The sequence below is a fragment of the Chamaea fasciata genome, unplaced genomic scaffold, assembly GCF_029207755.1.
Source record: "Chamaea fasciata isolate MVZ Bird 193981 ecotype frontalis unplaced genomic scaffold, bChaFas1.0.hap1 SCAF_18, whole genome shotgun sequence".
Taxonomy (NCBI): Eukaryota; Metazoa; Chordata; class Aves; order Passeriformes; family Sylviidae; genus Chamaea; species Chamaea fasciata.
In genome coordinates, this window is record NW_027094103.1 from 3,287,586 (window position 1) to 3,308,552 (window position 20,967).

Genomic DNA, 20,967 nt, shown 5'->3' on the forward strand with positions numbered 1-20,967 from the left:
ATTGTTTCCTTCCCATCAGAAACCTCTTTTGGGTATATCTGCTCTAAAAGTAAGACATTCTGGCCTGACAGGGAAAGGTTTTCTTTTTACTGTCTTTATTGTAATTTGCAAAACAGGTGAATAGATTTGCTCTAAGATGTGTTTGCAATTCTGTGTGCGTTTTGAAATGTGAATTGTAAGCAGAGCTGAGAGTTTCTGAGGGCATGGTCTTTGTGCTGCTTCCCTGCCTAGGGCGATCTACGTCGCATGTGGTCTGAGCCTTTCCACTCCAAGTCCAGCAGCTCCCGTTTCCTGGAAGTATGATGGAACGGACAGGAAGTGACCTGAACTTCTGCCTTGGTCCTTTTCACTTTAACTTGTGGCTTTGTTGTCACCTAAAGCTGGACTGGCTGGTACTTGGGAAGGTACCAGTGATGGGACATGTATGAAAGGACTTTGTATTAAAGGAGGGAAAGAAACAAAAGCTAAAATCACAGAGCTCCGTGTGACTCCGTATCTCCCTGCAGATGTGGAATTGGGGACCCTTTGTGCAACTGCAGCCACTTTCCTCTTTTCCTCACTCGTTTGGATTAGTACCAGACTATTTCCTTTGTGAGAGAGGAAGAGACAGACTTGAAACTAAAAACGGCTTGAAGTCGTTCAAAAACTTGTGAACACTAAACACAAAAACAGTTAAGCAAACTGAGGCTTCTTCAGCGAACCCCTCGTGGACATTGGGACCAGTTTCCTGCGGGACTTCGGTTTTGAAAAGAACTGAGACAGAAGCTCTTCTGTCACAATATTGGGTTTTTTGATTTATTAAATATTTCCTGTGGTGTGAGGTTACTTATTAAATCCACAGACATTGAGTGACTTCTTGCAGTATACATATAAAAATTTGTTGTAACGAGTTACATTTCCACCCAGATGTCATATTGCAGTGAAAAAGGGCACGATTTTTATACATATATATATACACACATATAGATATATATATGAATAAATAAAAAGGAAAACCTGCTAAGATCATGCTGTGTAGCAGACAGGGGCTTGCTGTAATTTTTAGCATGTAGTGCAGTTACTCTGGCTTTATGTATATGGATCTACAATGAGCTGCTGTTTTTTCCCCCCCTCCTACAACTGAACCTGCAGTTTAAAACCAAGTGTAGTATTTGTACTGGTTGTACCATGGACTTTAGGGGATATTTGATTTGATCAATGTAGCAAACTAGGGAAGAAAAAAGTTCAAACCCAGCCCTGTGTGTCTGAGGGGGGAGGAGGTCGGGGGTGTCTTTTTTCTTTTTTTTTTTTCTCCTTTTCTGATTTTTTTTTTTTTTACAAACAGCTCCCTTGCAGGTTTTTAGTAGTTCCTTCTTGACCAGTGCATGTATTATAGCAGCAAATGTCTTTGTGCTTTCTGATCATAGTAATGTATCACTTGTAAATACATTTTTTCTATTTTCTATTTTTTTGTATTTTTTGCATTTTGTTTCGTTAGTGTGCTGTATTTTTCCATGCCCCTGCCCCTCAAAGAAAAAAAAAGAAAAAAACTGTCCTTTACTGTTGTGACTGGTTGGAGTTTGTGTGTTGACTGCTTTGTACCTGTAGCCTGTTAAAATGTGGATTTTATTCTTTCTTTTTTAAAACCAGCTGTTCCAGTTGTTATTTTATTGACTGAAAGGCTTCCTTGAGGTAACTAAACTTTATTCCTTTCAAGCACTGTGCCAAGCAGGGTTTGGGGACCTCTCCTGAGAGCTGATAGCTCTTGTTAGTTGACAGATGCTGGGAAGTGTTAGTGGCAGGGGAGAAGGAGGAGTGACTGACTGAGCACTGAGGTGACTTTGGGACCAGTTTTGTTCCAGGTGAGGGAAGGGTTGGTCAAACACCTGAAGCTCTCAGCACTGTTGGATGGTACAAGAAGAGCATATTGGACATGGCAGGAAATTTTGTCCAGCCACATGTGTGCACGGTCATTAATGCCATTCATTAACCCCTTCCTCTGTTCTCAGGCACGTCTGGCACAGGTGGCAGAGGGGCTGATGCCTCTGAGCTGGCTGGGATGCGCTTCCAAGACAGCTGGAACGTCCCAGGAAAAACAGTAAGACACAGCTCAGCCCTTGTGGGGGTGGCAAGGGGGCTGAGATTCAGCAGCTGGGGCGGGTGTGGCAGGGGGGATGCCGGGGCTTTCTCACACACCCCGAGTTCTTTCCCTCAGCTGAAAGCATTCCCTCTACCATGTGCCTGCAGTGCTCATCCTCAGATAAGAGCCACTTTTGAATGAAATTAATAGTTTTGAGAATCTGCTTTTTCTGTTCATGCCAGGTGCTAGGTCCCAGGCTTGCGTGGGACAGTAAACAGGCATCAGTTTTGAGCTATACCTCAAACGTAAGGTGCATAAAATATCGAGGGGGGTATTCAAATTAAAAATACTTTTTTGGTGGCTTTTGTTTTGCTGAGAGGTTCCAAGCAGTGAATAACAACTTCAGATCCACTTTGCTCCAGCCTCTGCACCTACCTGACAATTGTGCAGAGCTCAGGTGCCGTCAGCTTCACAGCAGTTCCCTCCTTGGGAATCATTTCTTTGGAATTCCTCTGGAATTAAAATACAAGATCTTTCTCTGTTTTGCAGCAGCATTTTTAGGCCATGCCTGCTAAGCGTCCTTATGAACAATTTCTGGAGAAAGTTCTAGAAGTGCCAATTGACAAATACTTTATGAGAATCAATTTAGCTTTGCCAAAAGAGCCTGGCCTTCCTTGTTAAGCCGTCTTGCCTCCCTGCACTCTGTGCCCTTCCTTTGCACCAGGAGACCCGAGTGAGCTGTTCCTGAGCCCTCTGCCCCTCAGGTTGTGCTGGGGCCCTGCCCAGGTGAGCACCCACTGCACTGGAAGGGGTTTGCTGCCCCTTCAGCTGCCAGGAAAAGGGTTGTGGTGCTTGGCAAAGGTTCAGTGAAGTTTAACTGTCCTAAGAGAATGTGCTTTCCCAGAACTTTAACTCAAAGCTGCAAAGCTTTGTCCTACAGCTCTCCCTCCTCAGTCAGGGGGATTAGAAATGGATCCTACCTGGTTGTTGAGCTGTGGGCCCTCCCTGCACAGATGGACCTTTGGTCCTTTTCTTTCCAGTCTGACGTGTCTCCTCTGCTTGAGGATCAAGCTGCGCAGGGTGCTTTGGGTCCTCTGGATTTTGGGAGAGTGTGTAGGACCTGGATTCCTGTCCAGTTGGGTCTGGTACAGTTGCTGATGCCTTCTTTATTGAACTCCTTAATAAACTGGACACAAAGTCCTGCAGTGAGATTGCCCAACCACTTGTTGTCAAAAATCACTATTTTAATAATTGACTAACGGAAACCTTCTTGCAAGAGGTAAAATGCTGGCAAAAAAGTGATCGATAGGGCGTGCTTATAGCACCATTGTCAGGACGTGGACCAGAACTGTGGTGTACAAATCTGCTAACGGGTCTGGTTCTCTGCTGCATCTATGGGAACAGTCAGCTTAGAAATGCTACTGTTTGTATGCTGACAGTTCCCTAAGGTCACGCTTCACCTTGCAAACATGATCAGTTCCAAAATCTGAATTTGAAAATAATTTTTTCATTCAAGTTACAGCACTGTCACATTTTCTTATCGCTATTCCACATTTTCATTCTATTACTCTTCCAGGCAGTTTGTTTTTTTACTTCAGGATGTCTTTCAAATATAGTGTTTTCCATCTTTTCCAAATTCCCTGCATAACCTGCATGTGTGGCTGTTGCCAGATCTGTGTTGACAGTGAGGGCTCTCAGCTTAAGCAAAGCAAAGATCTAATTTAAAATCAGAATAAAATTGTCCTTTTTTCAGAACAGCTCATCTCCCTTTGGTCTGGTGGGAGCTCTCACGGAAGAGTCTGAGCTACATGATACAAAAGCTATTGGGGGCAGGAAGGAACTCCGAGTTACTGTAACTGAGTTTTCTAAGGAAGAATTCTAGTTCAGGCTCTACCTGCTCCATGCCTCAAACCAGTTTCATGTACCCTGAGAGCACTGTGGGGCAAAAACCACACAGTCCTTGAGAAGTGTAGCTTTTGTTCTTGAAAAGCGACTTACCTCCTTCCCAACTTTTTTCTGATTTATGTATAACCTGATTTTCCCATCTCTGTTGGCTGAGTTTGTGAATCGACAGAAAGTTGTGGCTTCAGGTGTGAACAGACCCTTTTCTCCACGGAGAGCCTGGCCCTGCCCACACCTGGGTTTGTGCTGTCTGAGGGTGGCTTGGTAAGAGCTCCGAGTTAATGCTGCAAAACTCGTTCGTGTTTTGCCCTTTCAGCAGTTCTTCTGCAACAGCCCTGAGGAGCAGAGACACACTCAGCACACAAAGTTCTCTCATCCAGCAGCAGCAAGGAGTAAGCTTGAAGTGTCTTGCTCTGAGAAAAGCCATAGCTTTGCTCAGGGAGCTCTGGCCTTTGTGTGTAACCATGCTGTTTACCCCAAAGCAGTGCAGTGTCACAGGGCACTGAGCTCTCTCTCACGGCAGCAGGGGAAAACTTGCAGAAAGCTTTTGTTTGAAAGCTTTTGCACCCCTTTTTTTTTTCCTCCTACCTCTCCTCTGTCAGCTGAGGTGGTCACAGCCACCACAGGGGTAACAGGGATGGTTTCATTCTGTACTGGAGCAAATGAGAGCTGGTAGTGAGGGAGGCTGAAGGTGAAGAGAGGCGCTCAGCAAGCACTGACAGCACAGCAGAGCTAACAGAAGCACCTGGATGAGAGGGGAAAGGGGCTGGGCAGAAGCCGGACTGTGCTGGCTCACTGGGGATTCAGCTGGAGCGCAGCAAAACAGGAACTCTGCACTGCTGAAGTCCTCATGGCCCTGCAGCTCCTGTTCTGAGTGGCTGCAAGGAGAAGTTAGTAAAATAGTATCCCACATCTTCAGGTGCTGTCCATCACAGACGTGAGCCTGCAGCAATCAAAGTGGTGACACAGGCTGAAATGAAGCTTCATCCAGAGAAGCCCTCCATCATTTACAACATGTTCACCATCCCTGGAATGGTTTTCCAGTAGGAATTCTGTTGACTGCACTGCCTGGGAAGTTCTGTCAATCCTTATGCATAGGAGAACAAGGAGAACCTCAGCACTTGGGGCTCTTGCCCCAGCATGCTGTTGCCCTCCAGCCCCTGCAGAGGGATGGCTGACATCACTGAGAACTGGTCTCACTGGTGCATGCAGGCCCTGCTGGCTTCTGCTCCTGTGTCTTATGACTGGAACAAATTACTCTAAATTAATTCACATCTGCATTTAAAAAAAAGGTGAGGGAGTGGTGGTCCTTTAACATCAGGTTTTATTTGTCTCCTCTGCTTTCTCGTGTACCAGAAGCTCTTCTTCTCTGCACACAAGTCTAAATAAAAGGCACCACAGGAAAATAACCATTTCCCTCTAGTGTACTCATTTGGACAAGGAGGCGGGCTGGACCATACAGGCTCTTCATCCTCTCCCTCTTCCTTTGGCTGTTCACACTTCTAAAGTTAATGTCTTAGCAATGATCACTGATTATGTGCTACTGAGGTTTGTGTGTCATCTCTTCATTCCCTCGTTGCCCAAAACATGTAAAGATTAAAAGCTGTGTCCTATCAGGCACTTCCATTCCTGCAGGGAAAATTTTTTTCCCTATCTTGGATAAGCAGACTTGGGAATAGAGGAGTTTTTTTGGTGTGGTTTTTTGTTTTTACAAAGTAGTCCTAGGCATTGCAGCTTTGCTGTCCCTCTATATCCCGGAGCAGCTGAGTGAGCAGGTGCTGGCCTCTGCTGGCCCAGAGCGAGGGATTCTTTCTGATGAGTGTTTTCACATCTATGCAGACAGCAACCACAGTTTGTGCTCAGAGCCCTCTCTGTGTGTGGGTTGTCCCTGCATGTCGTCCTGTCTGGCTCCTCGCCTGCTGGAAGTGAGAAGGGCCGTGCCACAGGGATTACCTCAGCCCAGGCTGTCCCATTAGGACCTCACACACAGCTGCATCCACACCTGAACTGCACTGAGGTCTGATCTGCAGAGGCCCAGGGTCATGGATCTCAGCACCTCTCACTCTGGCACTGGTTATCCAGTGTCACGCAGTGACAAATTTACCAAAACAAGCAGGGGCCTGCAAGTGCCGTCATTTTGCCACTACCAAACTACTGTTTCCAGCAGTCCAGTTTAGGCAAAGCCCCAGGCTGCCCTGTGAGCACAGGCTGCCTCTCCCTCCTGCACTCACAGCCACCACTTACGAACCTCAGTCCAGCCTCTGTGCGCCATACTTTGTCCAAAGAAGAATCAGCACATTTTAACTAGAGGGTCAGTTACTCATTGGTGAGGAAAACCTCCACCAAAGGCTCCTTCAGGAGGGTCAAACTCCATCACCGTGCACCATTCTGAGGCACCGGGGCAGCTCCCTCAGCCCCGGTAGGCCTTGAGCAGCTGGCCTGCGATCACCAGTCTCTGGATCTCACTGGTCCCCTCGTAGATCTCGGTGATCCGGGCGTCGCGGTAGTGGCGCTCCGCTGGCATCTCTGTCACGTAGCCCATCCCTCCCAGGATCTGGATAGCCTGAAACAAAGGCACAGCTTAGAAAGGAAGTGGGGTCAAGAAATCTCTTTTCTACAGAATGCACACGGACACACATGGCCATTTTCAAGAGGGATTGAGCCCACTGCAAGCATAATGGGGATGGCTGCAGCTCATCTGTGATCATAGGAATACCCAGGACTGATCTGCGTAACACTGATAGGGATATTCCAGACGGGCAGTCATTGCTTCAGAGGTATCTGTTAGTGATCTGTATGCTTTTATTACGGAACACTAAACAGAGGATCCCATCCAGGTGCAGTGGTGATGACTGTGGCCCCATGCTCTCTCCCACATTGCTGCTCCTTCTTAAAACTGCCACTTTAATACAGCTCCCACAGGCCAGTATAAACCCCTGCCATCCTCCTGCTTCCCCATAACCTGTGAAGATGGTTGTGCTAATCAGCTTCAGCCATCGGGATGGTTGTTTGTTTGGCTGGTGTGCTTCAAATATAAATCAGTAAATTCCATCCCACCTTCCCAAAGCACTTGTGAGATATCCCAAATCCCTTCCCACTATGTCAGAGTTGGCAGTTGACAGTTACCTGATGAGCGATGGACGTTGCAGCTTCTGATGCAGCCAGTTTGGCCATTGCTGCTTCCTTTGGGGAAGGAAAACATCACTGAGGGTGCAGCTGTCACAAGGAGGAACCCCTCACGTGCACGAGGGGCTTGAACACTCACAGAGCAGCTGTGCAGACACAGGCCTGATGATGGTGCCAGCTGAGAGCGGCCAGCCCCTCCCCTGGGCTGTAACCAGAGCTGAACTCGGGGGGCTGCCCACACACCTGCTGGGGGTCACACCCTGCAGCGCTGGCTGCCCAGGCACTGAGCACTACAGAGGTGATGCTCTATGGATTGGGGTTCCCTGGCCTTGAGCCTGTGTCCTGTGCTGTGGCTGCTGGACAAAGGCAGGGCTGGAAATACCTTAGTGAAGGGCTTTCCATTGTCCTTCAGCATAGCAGCTCTCCAGGTCAGCAGGCGTGCACCCTCCAAGGCCACAGCCATGTCTGCCAGCTTGAACTGCAACAACAAACACAAACACTGCCTTTGGTCCAGGGCCTCTGTCTGCACAAGGGACAGCTGAATTCTCCCACCCCTGGGGCCCTCCAAGGAAAAGGAGCCTCTGTAATTAGTTTTAACAGCATTTGAAAACAGAATTATCACCCTGTTTACCCCAGACAGTACAAAGTGCACTGTGTGCCTGATACCCTGCCCAGGAGCACACACGGACTTTCCACCAGCCCCAGCCCCCTGTGGAACTGCCCCGTGTGCCCGGTGTACCTGCACTGCCTGGAGCTTTGTGATGGGTGACCCAAAGGCCATTCTCTTCTCAGCATAATCCACAGCACAGTCCAGAGCTGCCTGAGCTATTCCAAGTGCCTGTGAGGCAATACCAATCCTTCCTCCATCCAGCGTTTGCTGAGAAAGACAGGAAATATATATGTCAAGCCATTCGTGATCCAGAACAGCACATGCACATTTCTGGTGTTGCTGGAAAGCTGCTGTAGCCATAGAATCCTCGGGTCAGAAACCTCCTTGATTGAGAATGTTCCCAGTTATGCAGAAGAGAGCTGTAACAGGCACTGCCACTGCAGAGGGGAGGCAAGAGTTTAACAGTAGGAGAAAGGAGAGCTATTGCTAATAGCTGGGAGAAAACAAGAGGGTGCAAAATAAGGGGAAAAGCACAACAAGATCTGCTCTGGAAGGGGCTGGAAAGAACTCTTCAGGCAGACCCAACTCACCCAGCTCACTCTACAGCTGATTTTACTTTGGAAATCTGCTCAGTTTTCCTTTTTTACCCTCATTGTTAGGACACACATGTGAAAGCATTTTTCAAACTGATTAGTGAACCCAGTCAATTACCTGACTTAGCTCAAACACCTACTCTGCCCCTCTGTGCACAGAAGAAATTGCAGCACAGGGAGAAAAGGCTTCATGTTCCCAACCCTAGGCTGAAGGCCTTTAAAAGAATCCCTCAGACACCAACCACTTTTAGTTCTGGACATAATGGAATGGGCTCTGCTTGGCCTAAAGTGTCAGGCCAACAAAGGGTGTTTTGCCCCTCCAGAGAGAGCAATGAGCACTCTCACAGGACAGTGCTTCACTGCAGAAAACAAAGCTGTTCCCAGCTGCCTTGCTCCTCCTCAGAAATCACATGCATACCATAACTCAGCTGTAATCACCTTGAGACACTCTCTAGAAGTTCTCATGGGCCTCCAGGACAACTTTGCTCTGCCACAGTATTTACCTGGGGAAATGCCATGTTTTCCCTTGATCTACGGGTACAATTGGAGGTACACAGGATTGGGAAAGAAGAAAAAATATACTGCCCCTGTTGACACAGCAGCTCAGTGGCATCAGCACTGCTCCAGCTGAGAACTGCCACAATAAAAGTGCTGTCCAAGATCTGTGTAAATTAAACATTCATCAAGCTCTGGGAATGATTCCTCCCATGTTGGCAAGAAGGGTCATCAGCTTAATATGACACAGAACAGCTTATGCAAGCAGTCTCAGTGAAGCGACTGCCTCTGGAAATGGTTTATGGAAGAGTAGCCTTGGGAGCTATTGCTGTACACCCACAGCTGCACCCCATCCCTCTTACCATGGCGATTCTGAAGCCCATCCCTGGCTGCCCCAGGAGGTTGGCCTTGGGTATCCGACAGTCCTCAAATATCAGGTTGGCAGTGGAAGAGGCTCGGATTCCCAGTTTGTCTTCTTTCTTCCCCAGTGACAGCCCAGGTGTTGGCATGGGAACCAGGAATGCACTAATGCCCTGCAACAAGACCCAAACTCTTAGGAATGGTGTCTGCTTACCTTCCCACTTCCTTGCCTGTCAACAGGCTCCCTCCATTTGACATAAAAGCCCCGTCCAGGTAACCAGGAGGAGAGGGGGGCAGAGCTGAGAGAATAAACCCAGGGCACATCAGCCCCTCCTCTGCAGGATGCCTGCACAGCTCTAAAAACAGAGACCCAGCTGTGGCAGAGTGCTTCTCCACAGCTCCCTCACTCCCACCCCTTCTTCCTGATACAAACTATCACACCTTGTGCTTCAGGGATTTATCGGTAGTAGCGAACACCACGGTGGCCGAGGCGTCCCAGGCGTTGGTGATCCAGGCCTTGGTGCCGTTCAGAACCCACTCGTCCCCGTCCAGGCGCGCCACGGTGGAGGCTGCGCCCGCATCGCTGCCGTTCCCTGAGCAAAGCAGCGCCAACCAAACCTCAGGTGATCCGTGACACACTGGGGCAAACCCAGCCCACACCTGCACCTCCTGAACGGTGGCGGTGTCCCCACTGTCCCTCCCACAGGACGGGGAAAGGCCCATGTGTGCAAGATGTGTCCAGAGCTCTGCTCACACAGGGAGTGAGTATTTTCAGCAGGGACCATAGGATGGCAGTTCACACCTGGGTACTGAGACTTCACTCACACAGAACTGCCATAAACCACCCTTCTACAAACTGTTCCAGTTTCCAAGACCAAAAGTCCATCCTAAACCTGACCAAGGAAAGAAGCTACACCACAGGCTTTGCAACAGGGATGGTAACAGTCACATCACCTGGTTCACTGAGGGCAAAACATCCAATTTTCTCTCCACTGGTGAAAGGAGCGATCCACTGGTGCTTCTGCTCTTCAGAGCCAAACTTGAGTATTGGCCCTAAATACAGGGACTTTAAGAATTTAGTGTTGTTAGTGCCTCTTGAAGGTACAACCAACCAGGTAACTCCCTAATATGCTCTCCAACACCCTCGAGCCCTCCACAGGGACAGATCCACTTCTCCCAAGCACCTCCGTGCCACGCTGACCCCACCCCACGCCCGGCCCTGAGGCTCACGTTATTGACGCTGACGATGATGCCGGTGGAGGCGCAGCCCCGGCTGATCTCCTCCACTGCGATGGAATAGGCCAGGTAGTCCAGCCCTGCTCCCTTGTACTTCTCTGGCACATCCATGGCTAGCAGCCCCAGGGCACCCATCTTCTTCACCTGCACAGGGAACGACAGGTCACGGCCTCTGCAGCACCAGTGTGCCACCAAACACACACAGACACGGGGAGAGCAGGGCACGCCATGAGAGGAAAGGATGCACGCAGCTCCTGGTGAAATGGGGATCTGAACAAAATGGGATGTGTCCCTGTCTCCCCAGGTCCTTCAGCACGAGCTGTACACAGTCACTGTTGTTTAGGCTCTCGTTCAAAGAGCTCTCTTCAGTACTGGGAAGCGGGGAGCCTTCTGAAGGTGAAATAGGGAGACAGAACTCCACCAGCATTTCCTCAGCCTCCCACCAAAGCTCTACCCTTGCATGCCTCCTGTCAGTTGAAATGGGGAATCTAGCTGATAAAAATCATCAGAACTTTACCTTTGAGTCTGCTGAGGCTTCAGCCTAGGACTGCACAAGGGAAGAATTTTACAGAATGAATGACTGCAGAAAACAGTGGTGCAAGATGATTTTTCTCATTTCCAGTAAAGCCAGATCTTGCTTCCCAGAGAATTTTTTTATTAGTTACACTGCAATCTACCCCAAGTTCCCCAGCTAGACCCCTTGCTTTGTAACCATAAACCTCTGCTTGCTTTTAGAGTAACCAGGGAGGATTTTTAGATACACAGTTTCCCTCCTATGTGGGCACCCAAAACACCAATCCTCCCTATTAAATCCAGAAGATTAACAAGGCAGCCACTGATTCTATGTATGTTGCTTTACCTTATTAAACACTTGTTTGCATCTTGAATTTCCCCCTACACATTCAAAAGACTTAGAATCAAATGTAAAATTCTCAGATGAGAACAGTAAGGAATAAAGTTACTTTCTTCCTTAAGGTGTGACTTTCCTTGCTACCATCCTTACAGAAAGAGAAACGGGACAAAACTCTCATGCCTGCGACGATGTCTGCCTGGAGTCCCTTGGCTAATGTCACAGGATCTATTTTGCTGGAGCTTTGTATTCCATTGCTTATCATGCACACTGGTGTGTCTTTCCACAGGAGCAATCACTGGTTTGGCTGGAATTTCAATTCATTCACAGCCCCAAAGGATGAGCAGCATGCACCTCCTGATCACTTTTTTTCCACCACCTGAAATGCATTCACATCATCTATACTTCCTCACCATAGACCATTACGTGCAGTCTGTAAAAGTATTTAATTTTATAAATCAATGCTATAATCTGCATTACAGCTCACAGGTAAGTCGGTAAGAGAACTAAAAACTCAGTGGTACTAAAGCCAGATACAGAGAAACACAAGTAAAGGTGAAGAGCTCGAAATGCCCCGTGGGAATTACAACGTCCACACTCAAAGCAACGAGCTGGTCTAAACTTCCATTTTCGGCTAAAGCGGAGCTGGATGTACGTTTTGCCTCGGCCCGAGCGGTGCTGCCCCAGAGCAGCAGGCAGGGGTCCCCGCCTGTGCCAGCCAACCCTCGCACCCACCTGCTCGGCCGGGAAGCGGTGCTCCTTGTCCAGCTGCGCTGCAAGCGGCATCAGCTCCTTCTCGGCGAAGTCCCGGACCGTCTGCCGCAGCATCTGGTGCGTCTCGGGCAGCTCGGCGCTCTGGTACACGGTGTGCAGCCGGCGGCACCGCAGGGCCAGCGCTGGAGGCGGGGAGGGCACTCAGCGCCGCCGCTGCCCCTCACACGGGGCCAGGGGAGCGCGGCGACCCGTGAGGGGCTCAGGGCGTCCCCGGACAGCGCCCCGCGGCCCGGCTCAAGGGCGGCGCCACTCACCCGGGGGACTCGCCTCAGGCAGGCCCTCAAGGGCACCGGGACGCCCCTCCCGCGCCGGCCGCGGCCCCTTCCCGCCCTCCCGCGTGCCTCGCAGCCCCCCCGAGCGGCCGCAGCAAAGCCAAGCCGCTCCCGCCGCCCTCACCCCGGCGGGCTCCGCCGCCGCCGCAGCGAGACGCGGCCGCCGCCATCACCGCCGCCGCCATCGCGCCGCCTGTGGGAGCGCCAGGGCCCACGGAGGCCCCGCCCCCCGGCGGCCCCGCCCCCTGGCGACCCCGCCCCGCCCCTGCAGGGCCGCGCGCGCCGCGAGGAGCGGGAAGGAAAGAGAAGAAAAGGAAAGGAAAAGAAAGGAAAGGAAAGGAAGGTCCTTTATTCCTACTGCTGGTGACAAAACCATGGGGGTACAAACACAGCGGCACCGCGGGGACACCCCGGCCACCAGGACAGCCCCGCGCCGCTGCCGCGGCCACGGGGGCAGCGTCCGAAGGGGACAGCACAGAGGAGTCCACGTGCCAGCAGCCCCAAGGCCACACTGTGAGAGATATAAATAATGTCCTGTAACAGCACTGGGATCCAGGCAGGCAGAGAGGGCGTTTGCTGGTGTTCATTTTCCTGCTGCTGCAGAGGAAGAGGTGCTGACTCGGCCAGGCTGCCATCGCTCAGCCTTGTCCTCCGCAAGGACACGAGATGGCAGTGTTTATGTCCGAGGGTCACAGCCAACAGCGAGCCAGGCGCTGGGGTAGCACAAAGTAGCTCCATGTCACAGGACAGCAGGGCAGAAGTCTGGGAAACAGCTGAAGACGATGTGATGAAACACAGCTGAGAAGTAGAGTTGCTACATTTGGAGCTCACTGCTTCACCGCCACCTTCCTCCTTCATTTCTGACTAATAAACCCTTGTTTTCTTCTTCCTGAACCCTCAGACAATGGAATAAGCATCCCCAAGCACCAGAGAAGAGGCTGCTGCTTCTCTTCAACAAGAGACATTGAAAATCCTCAAGTACACACACACAAAGGAAGACATTTCCTACCAAAAACAGAGGACAAGGACAGAAGTACCCAGTCCACACAACGGGAGATGACCTTCCTTCACAAGGTGCAGTATGTATTCCACAGTCAAGGTATGAAAATAGCTCTCCAGGAAGTTTGCTGGCATGGATCCAAAGCCCTTGCCTCAAAAATGGGAAAAAGAGGTCCTGGTACTAAGAGGACAAATACTGGAAAAAACCATACTAAGAGTTTGTGGGTTTGGTCCTTTTCTTTTTTAAGTTTTGAGCAGAACTCAGTATGGTCCCAACTTTTTTCTTTTTCCAACTCAACCTGAGCTTAGTCTTTGATACCTTTTCCCTTCCTCAAACTCCAACTGACACTGAAAGCATCTCCTCTGCCTGCAGCACTAGGCTAGGACTGACCATCCACCTCTCAAGGGTGTGATCCCAGTGGAATTTCTTCCAAGCTCACTGGCATGAGTAGCTTTGACCCATCATTAAAACACCAGAGCACACACTCCAGAAGGAAAGGAAACTGGTCTGCTAAACCGTATTTACCAAAGACATCAGCCCTGCCACAAAGATAAGAGGCTTTATAGAAAGTACCTAAGAGAAAATGAATCCTAGGGAAGCTACCAAAGTAGGAACAGGAGTTTGGAAATCCCTGACTTTCTGGACTACAATCAACTTTTTCAGTGCTGGGTTGCCCTCTTGTAGGGACTTCCTTTTTCCTGCAGCATGCTTTTAGGGCAAAGACTCTCTGATTTGGCAAAGCAAACAAACCCAGCTAAAAACCGCAGGGTGCTACTGCTGCCTGCGAGTCTCCCGGTTGTCCTCCAGCTCTCCCTTTTATTGCTGAATAGCTGACACATTCACCAGAGTGAAAGCAACCGCTCCTGTGCCCTTTCCCCGTCTCCGGCTGATGGCCAAGGACAGGAATTCCCTTTTCCTACTGGGACCCGACACCGGCCGCGCGCTCCCGCCGCCAGCAGCCGCTAGATGGCGCGCGCTCCCCGTGCGCGCTCCCATCCCCCGTGCGCGCCCCCGCCGGTGTCCGCCCGCCCTGGTCACGAGCCCACCCGCCTTTGAGGAACCTTTACAGTGACGAGAGGAACAGACGGGCATCGTCACACTCGTAAGAAAAGCGAGAGGTTGCTTCACGTCGAGAGCGTGATAAAAGTAACGTTTAAAGGCACCTGGATTTATACCACATACAAAATTCAGCTCAATGTGCTAAAATTTGCCAGGGAGTAACTAGTAGGCTCTTCAGACACTATTTCTGAACACTTCAGGGTGAAAAGCACGCTTCTTCCAGGCAGTTCTGCCTTGTGGTGAGTAACTTAGAGCAAAGCCAATGTTTCCCACCTCAGAGGCACAGCACGAGGGCTGCTGAAGGTGTTCACTGCAGGAGGCATCTCCAGCTCCACCTCAACAGCAACTTTAACTAATCCTGAAGATCCTAGCCAAGACTGCATTAGTGCCTGCGGAGATACTGGAGGGGATCGACGGTGGCAGAATTGTTCTTCATCTTTCCATCAGGCAGGCCTTGCCCCTCCACATTCCCAAGACATTCGTTGTGGTTGCTTATGATTAATGCTCCACCCAGAACAGGTCATTTGTTGTGGTTAATCGTAATTAAATATCTTCCTAAGAGCTGGAGATTCTTTCATGGCTGCCACTCCACACACTCTCACTGCTTACTCTGATGCCAGCTGATGTTCCATGCCAAAGCTGCTTTCACTAATCTGGAAGTAAAGGCAGTGGTTTCCTGTTGCTGTCTATGCATTAACATTAGGCTCTAGGCTCTGATGTCCACCCCACTCAATCCTGCTAAAACACAAACTATGCTGAATCCCTCTTAACACAACAGGTAACCATCAAAGAGTTAGGTTTTAACCGTCTCAAGAACAAATGGAACTAGTATTAGGAAAGGCCTCCAGTCTAGACACAACCTAACTCCCCGAACGAGAGACAGGAAAAGTACCAGTCTCGAGAGCCAGCAAAACTGGCAAATAAGGGTTTTGATAGCTGAGATTTTGCACAGTTGGAGCTGGGCCCCAGCACAGCTACTGGCAAGACACAGGTCCTCCTCTTCCACTGCATGATGCTCTCTCCCACTGCCAGATCACAAACACAGCTGTGGTATCAACCTTGGCAGCGTGACTTCCTAAACCATAAATAAGCAGCTGAGCCGGCAGAGCAGTGATGGGAACAATGAAAAAGAGAACCATGTACATTCTTACTTTCCAAGGATCCCACTCTGAGTAATCTGACCTGGGAAGCTTTTAGCTACTAATATCTCCACTGCAACAAAGAAAATGAGCTGGTGCTGCTCACAGCAACTCTGACAGACCAGTCAGGTTCACAAGTATAGACTGAAGCCTAGGAAGCTCTGCTTCCTACTCATTTTTCAAGTGATTTTCCACATTCTCCCTTTTTCCTCTAAGCCCCACTAGAGCGACACCTCCACCCCAGTCAGGCTGACAATGTGCTGTCCACCTAAAAACCAACACATTCTGTAGCAAGGGTCAAAATTCAATACAAAGAGAAGAAGGAGAAATGGGAAATAAAGAGAGATTATCCTCAGCTCTAAGGTTGACCCCTGAGCTCCAAAATTCAAGTTAGCTCACAAAAGCTCAAACAGGAATGCTATCAGAGGGATAGCCCCCTTTTTCTCCTACCTTGTATCTCTAGTGAAATCTCTGGCAAAACAGAGATTAAATGTTCTTAGGGGCAGCTCAGGCCCCCAGAGGCGTATGAAATATTCCTGCACTTATTAGAAGCTGAATTAGTCTCTTTCCCACTGAAGAATATTGGGATGCACCCTAAAAAACCATGCCAGCCATGCCACAAACAAAACCACTGCTACTGAAGAGATGATCTATCCAACTGAACAAAAGATCAGCTCTTCAGGCATCGCTGACTACTTGAAGGGGTTAAGATTTTCCTGCTAAGAAATAGCTTAACACAATCTGACCTGTTGGAAAAGGATATTCACCCAAGAAATGAAACATCAGAAGCACTAAAGGTGCAACCTAACTAGAAAGACTAAGAGCAAAAATTGTCTAGGAGTGGCTCTGATCACTGATCTAAACAAGTTGATCAGAAGATAGCCAGGAACAGAGAAGGAGAGGCAGGAAACGCTGAGTGTCAGACAGAGAAGTGTTGCAGGGAGATTTCCTCTGAGGAGCCGTCGTCTTTGCTTCACGTTCTCAGCCTCACGCACAGAGAAAAAGTTTGGCAAGAAGCCTTTCTGCACGAGACAGCAACTCCAGTCCACTCCTGCACATCTGGAATGGTTAAGGGCATCACAGCATCCAGCAGACAGAATGATTACTGTCCTCCATTGTAAGCATAGTCGGCCTTGTTGTGCATAATCAACTTGTTGTCCACAAAGTAAAAGCTGTCCGAGCGCGTCTCGTACGGGTTTTCAACCATCAGACGGACTGTGAAAGAGAAAGCTCCATTACATTCACAAGCAGGATTAAAAGGACTCTGCCAACCTCACTGGATTTACAAGGCTGATGCTCTGCCCTTCCCAAGGAAGAGAAGCAAATTGCTCTGCTGAGCTCACTTCAAAGGCTGCAGCCTGCCCTTTCCTTTCTTCCTGTTCACAGGGTAAGTGCTGTCAAAGGCACACAGAGGGGGAATCAAGTAACCTCACTCAAGATTACTTTAGAAACTGAGTGGAGCCAAGCAGCCATCAGATCAGTAAGCAGAAGGAGCTCGTTTGTGGCACTCCCCACACGTACACAGGCAGGAAGAAAACCCCAAACCTACCCCACAGCCAGGCAGCCCCAGAAGGGCCCCTGTGCCTCTGCTCTATCCACCCCCCGAGGTCAAACATACCCTGTGCAATCTCGTATTTGCACAGATCTTAGCAGGCTTAGAAACAGACCTCAGGGAGAGCCAGTTCTGTTCCAAAGCAGGAGGCTCTAGTCCTAACAAGTAAGTGCAGAAAACAGTTGGGTGGCTATAAAAAAAATCCTTTCTTTGGTGTTTTGTTTTCTTCTGGGCTACACCACAAGGCATCAGGCACATCAGCCCTGTGACTCTGATCAGTTCTTGCAGCCTGTAACTGAACACAGGTTGTCTTAGGCTTTCCTTTTCAAAGAAGACGACTCTGCAGCATAAATCTCTAATTCAGACAAGATTACACATTGCTAAACTGGAAACCTGTATCTGTTTGTTCCTGTCCCCTCAATCCCAGTCACAACTTCTTTCACAAGTAGAGGGAGAGAATGAGCAGATGCACACACAAACAAAACATCACTCACTGTGGCAAAGGAGGTACTTACTAAGGTCTTCTGAGAGCTGAGGGAATTCATAGATGTGTTCACATGTGTTCCTGCTACTGGGGATGCAGAAGCCAAAATCAAAATCAAAGTTCTTCAGCAAGCGATCTCGGAAGTAATGTCTCTCAATCATTCGGAAGTTTGACACTGGCTTTTCTCCCACTGTGAATTCCACTCTGCATGGAAGAGTCAGGACAGAAAGAGTTATTGGAAGGAACAAAGCTTTGGGCACGTGGCTACACAAGAGTTCCCTACAGAGAGTTTGATATTTGTAGTCCAAGATAAGCTCTCCCAGTCTTCAACCCGGTTTTGTTACAAACTGTCAAGTAACACTTTGTAAACATCCAACTCTCCCTTTTTCCACGAACTCCTACTCACGTTGCACCAACAGTCCGCAGACGGAGGAAGGCTGGGGTGAACTGGTACCGAACAAAGCGACCCGCACTTGCGTCCAGCTCACTGCTCTCATCTTCCTCCTCTTCATCGTGCTCTGGAAAACACACCAGCCTCGAGTTACTCTGCCTGTAGTATATACACGAGGTGATAGTGCCTAGTGGGTGTATCAGGACAAGCTGCCTACTGCTTAGCTACTGAATGTAAACACATTTAATAATTGCTCTGAGACTTATACTGGCACAAAGTAAAAGAGAAAAGAGAAAAGACTCGCCAGGACAGTTGGCCCAGCCTTGGTGGCTCCAGAACTGGAGCCACCCCTCCCTCAATCTCACAGGATACCTCCCCTACAACTGCCAAGGCACATGAACTAATCTCTATTGTAACCAGCCCAAAAAAGGAACACTGCCAGTCGATAGTTCTCTCCCATCCAACAATAATCACATTTTTATCACAAGTTTCTCAGCAGAGATAAACTCAGTCCTATGCTTAAAGGAGAGGAATTTAAGTCATCAGGACATACACCAAAGGACCCTTCTGCTCGGTTTGCATGGGTCGTGCATTGCAACCTCTCAGCTCTCCGAGTCTCTCTATCCTTGCAACGTTTGCATGCTGTACCTGAAGCAGATGGCTTGGCAATTTCAAATAGTACTGTTCCAGTTTCAAGGTCCCGGATTTTAAACCTGGTGAAGTCAATGTTGTAAATGTTGTCCTCAGGTTTGCACAAATAATCTAGAAGAGACAGAAAAAAACAGTAACATTTCAAAACACCTGTGACCACTCACCAAATCAATTTCCTTTTTTGTTAGCCCCAGCCCGACAAAACACGGACTGCTCGTTGTTCTGCAGAAGCTTCGTGAAAGCAGGATAAAATTAAGGATGTGAGAAACAAAGGCTTGGTAGGTGCCAGGTAGCAGAGCAAGAAAGGGATGAGATCGGGACAGAAAAGCAGAGATCAGTAACCCAGAACAAAAACCAAAAACCAGAAAAAGCCTCAAACAAATCAAAACCCACAAACAGCACAAAAGGCCCCCAAACTTTCTGGAAGTTGTACGGGAGCCGCAGAGCGCGCCCGAGGCGGGCGCCGCCGCTCCCCTCGCCGAAGGCCCGGCCCGGCCGGCGGAGCCCCCGCCGCCCCGGGGACCGGCCGCACTCACTCTCCGTCACCCGGCACAGCCCCAGGACGTGCTCGGGCCGGACGGTCTCCAGCGCCAACAACTCAGACTCGGTCCAGGGCTGCCGTGGCGGCGCTTCGGCCGATCCGCGTCCGCCCCGCAGGCGGCTGAGCGGCCCCGCGGAGCCCGGCGGCAGCTTCTTGTCCGGCCCCGGCCCCGGCCCCGGCGCCGCCGCCGCCGCCGCCCTCGCCCTGGAGCCGCTCATGGCCGATGCCAAGATGGCCGCCGCCCGCCTCGGTAGCTATGGGAGCGCGGGGCGGGGCGGGGGCCGTTGCCTGGCAACGCCGCGCCCGAAGCTCAGCAGAGCCCGCCCCGGTCGCGCCCGGATGGGTGACCCGAGACCCCGCACGGGCACCGCGGGCGCGGCGGCCGCTCCCTCCGGGGACGCAGCGGGACGGGCCCGCTGGAAAGCTGAGTTACCTGAGAGAAAACTACACGGGAACAAACAAAACCGGCCCCACTCCCGCCGATCCCGGCCGGCCGCCAGCCCGCGTGCCGCTCCCGCCCCATCGACCGGGGAGCCGGTGGTCGCCCCTCGCTGGCCACCCGGGCTCCCGGTTCCGAAGGCACGGCCTGAACCCGCAGCGCAGCCGGTGACACAGAGAGCGGGTATCCCCCGAGAGCCCTGCTCCGTTCAGAGGACAAGGGCAAGCACTTTTCGGAGAGCAGCAGTGTCAGAAAGAGCATGCCATGGAGGGCACAGCACGCTCCTGCCCGGGGACACCCCGGCTGCTGTCCGTGGGGGCCGGGACAGCGACAGCACCGTGTGCCCCCGGGTCAGTCACCTTCATGGCCACACACCGGAGGTGGCAGTGGCAGACAGCGGACGAGTGTCCCCAGCCTGCTGGCAGGAACTGGGGAGGTCCCGCTTGGAGGGACTAACCGGAGCAACACACAGGCAGGAAAGGTTCCCGAAGAGGGGCAGCCCACCAGCCCGCAGCAGGCACGCAGCAGCTGCCAAGAGTCACCTCCAGCCCTCCGGGGAACTGCGGCAAGAACAATAAACATCTGCACCCTCTTTTCGGACTCCAGCCGACCCTGGACAAGCTCATGATGATCAGAGCGAGATTTTGAGTAGTAGTTTGTGACGCTTGCTGTGGCTTGTGAGCAGCACACTCCTGCTACTGCCAGCCAAATGTTGTTTCAAAAAAACCCGCCCACACCAGTGCTCCTAAATCCTCCTGACTGCATGAGCTTGGTGCCTCCATCCTGTGCCCTAAGGAAGGACAGACACGGGCCTTCTGGAAAAGCACCTTCTCTGCATGGGACCGGGGTTCCCTGTCCCCAGGAGCAGGCACCGAGAGCACAAGGCAGCCGCTTCCCCTCTGCTCCCGCCCCAGCCCCATCCGCCTCTGACACGGTTTCAAGCTGAAAGCGGGGCAGCTGCAAAGCCCCAGAAGGCAGATTGCATCTCTCTGGTGCTCCGGCTCTGAGCAGGAAGCAACAAGTACCTCAGCACTTTTAAGAGGATGTTGTACCATTCGATTTGCACTTAATCACTCAAAACAACGGGCAAGAGATCACCGGGGCCCTGCTGGAAGCAGCAGCAGCACGATGTAACCCGGCAGTGAGCCAGGCCCAGCCTCCCTCCAGTGGCTGTAAACCAGAGGGGGCTCCTCTGCCCCCACCGCCAGAAAAGAGGGACCATCTCATCCAAGTGACAATATAATTTTGTTTATTTTCCTTTAGCACACTGCTGGTTAAACTGCCAGACAGTAGATTTCAGAACATTCCCTCAACCAAACATCCTGGGAAAATTAAAAAATAAAACTGCTACCGTGTACCAAAAATAAAATAACCCACCCCCATGCCCATCTCCCCCAAACTAGTCCCTGCAAAGCCGATGCGATCAGAAATAGG

General features: G+C 50.6%; 3 protein-coding genes across 4 annotated transcripts in view; 1 reads left to right on the forward strand and 2 right to left on the reverse strand.

Annotated features, from left to right (window-relative positions):
* SPPL3 (signal peptide peptidase like 3) overlaps positions 1–1,444 on the forward strand; it is a 55,792-nt gene extending 54,348 nt beyond the window's left edge. For both annotated transcript variants that reach the window (XM_066200146.1, XM_066200149.1), the window contains exon 11: positions 232–1,444. In XM_066200146.1, coding sequence (XP_066056243.1) covers positions 232–303 — 72 coding nt within the window. In that variant the 3' untranslated portion in view covers positions 304–1,444. The remainder of the gene's footprint in view (positions 1–231) is intronic.
* Positions 1,445–5,268: 3,824 nt separating this feature from the next.
* Positions 5,269–12,478, reverse strand: ACADS (acyl-CoA dehydrogenase short chain). The gene is made up of 10 exons (XM_066200145.1): positions 12,402–12,478; positions 11,967–12,127; positions 10,376–10,525; positions 10,100–10,211; positions 9,587–9,738; positions 9,148–9,318; positions 7,827–7,964; positions 7,470–7,565; positions 7,088–7,144; positions 5,269–6,524 (listed from the first exon to the last, which is right to left on the reverse strand). The coding sequence occupies exons 1-10, from the start codon at positions 12,460–12,462 to the stop codon at positions 6,372–6,374; spliced, it is 1,251 nt and encodes a 416-aa protein (XP_066056242.1). The 5' UTR covers positions 12,463–12,478; the 3' UTR covers positions 5,269–6,371.
* A 128-nt stretch (positions 12,479–12,606) lies between these two features.
* On the reverse strand, positions 12,607–19,312 carry UNC119B (unc-119 lipid binding chaperone B). The gene is made up of 5 exons (XM_066199664.1): positions 19,090–19,312; positions 18,551–18,664; positions 17,918–18,029; positions 17,543–17,715; positions 12,607–16,690 (listed from the first exon to the last, which is right to left on the reverse strand). Exons 1-5 carry the CDS (start codon positions 19,310–19,312, stop codon positions 16,578–16,580), a joined length of 735 nt encoding a protein of 244 aa, XP_066055761.1. The 3' UTR covers positions 12,607–16,577.
* Positions 19,313–20,967: the final 1,655 nt, after the last annotated feature.

What these genes read in the sequence shown, in the direction of transcription:
- ACADS (XM_066200145.1), bottom strand. Translation starts at nt 12,462, where the DNA reads ATGGCGGCGGCGGTGATGGCGGCGGCCGCGTCTCGCTGCGGCGGCGGC. An exon ending in ACCGCTTCCCGGCCGAGCAG is followed by an intron (nt 10,526 to 11,966) that starts GTGGGTGCGAGG and finishes TTCCCTGTGCAG; the next exon opens with GTGAAGAAGATGGGTGCCCT. An exon ending in CAAAGCTCCAGGCAGTGCAG is followed by an intron (nt 7,566 to 7,826) that starts GTACACCGGGCA and finishes TTGTTGTTGCAG; the next exon opens with TTCAAGCTGGCAGACATGGC.
- UNC119B (XM_066199664.1), bottom strand. Translation starts at nt 19,312, where the DNA reads ATGAGCGGCTCCAGGGCGAGGGCGGCGGCGGCGGCGGCGCCGGGGCCG. An exon ending in TGCCAAGCCATCTGCTTCAG is followed by an intron (nt 18,030 to 18,550) that starts GTACAGCATGCA and finishes TGTGTTTTCCAG; the next exon opens with AGCACGATGAAGAGGAGGAA. An exon ending in CTGCGGACTGTTGGTGCAAC is followed by an intron (nt 17,716 to 17,917) that starts GTGAGTAGGAGT and finishes TCTTCCATGCAG; the next exon opens with AGTGGAATTCACAGTGGGAG.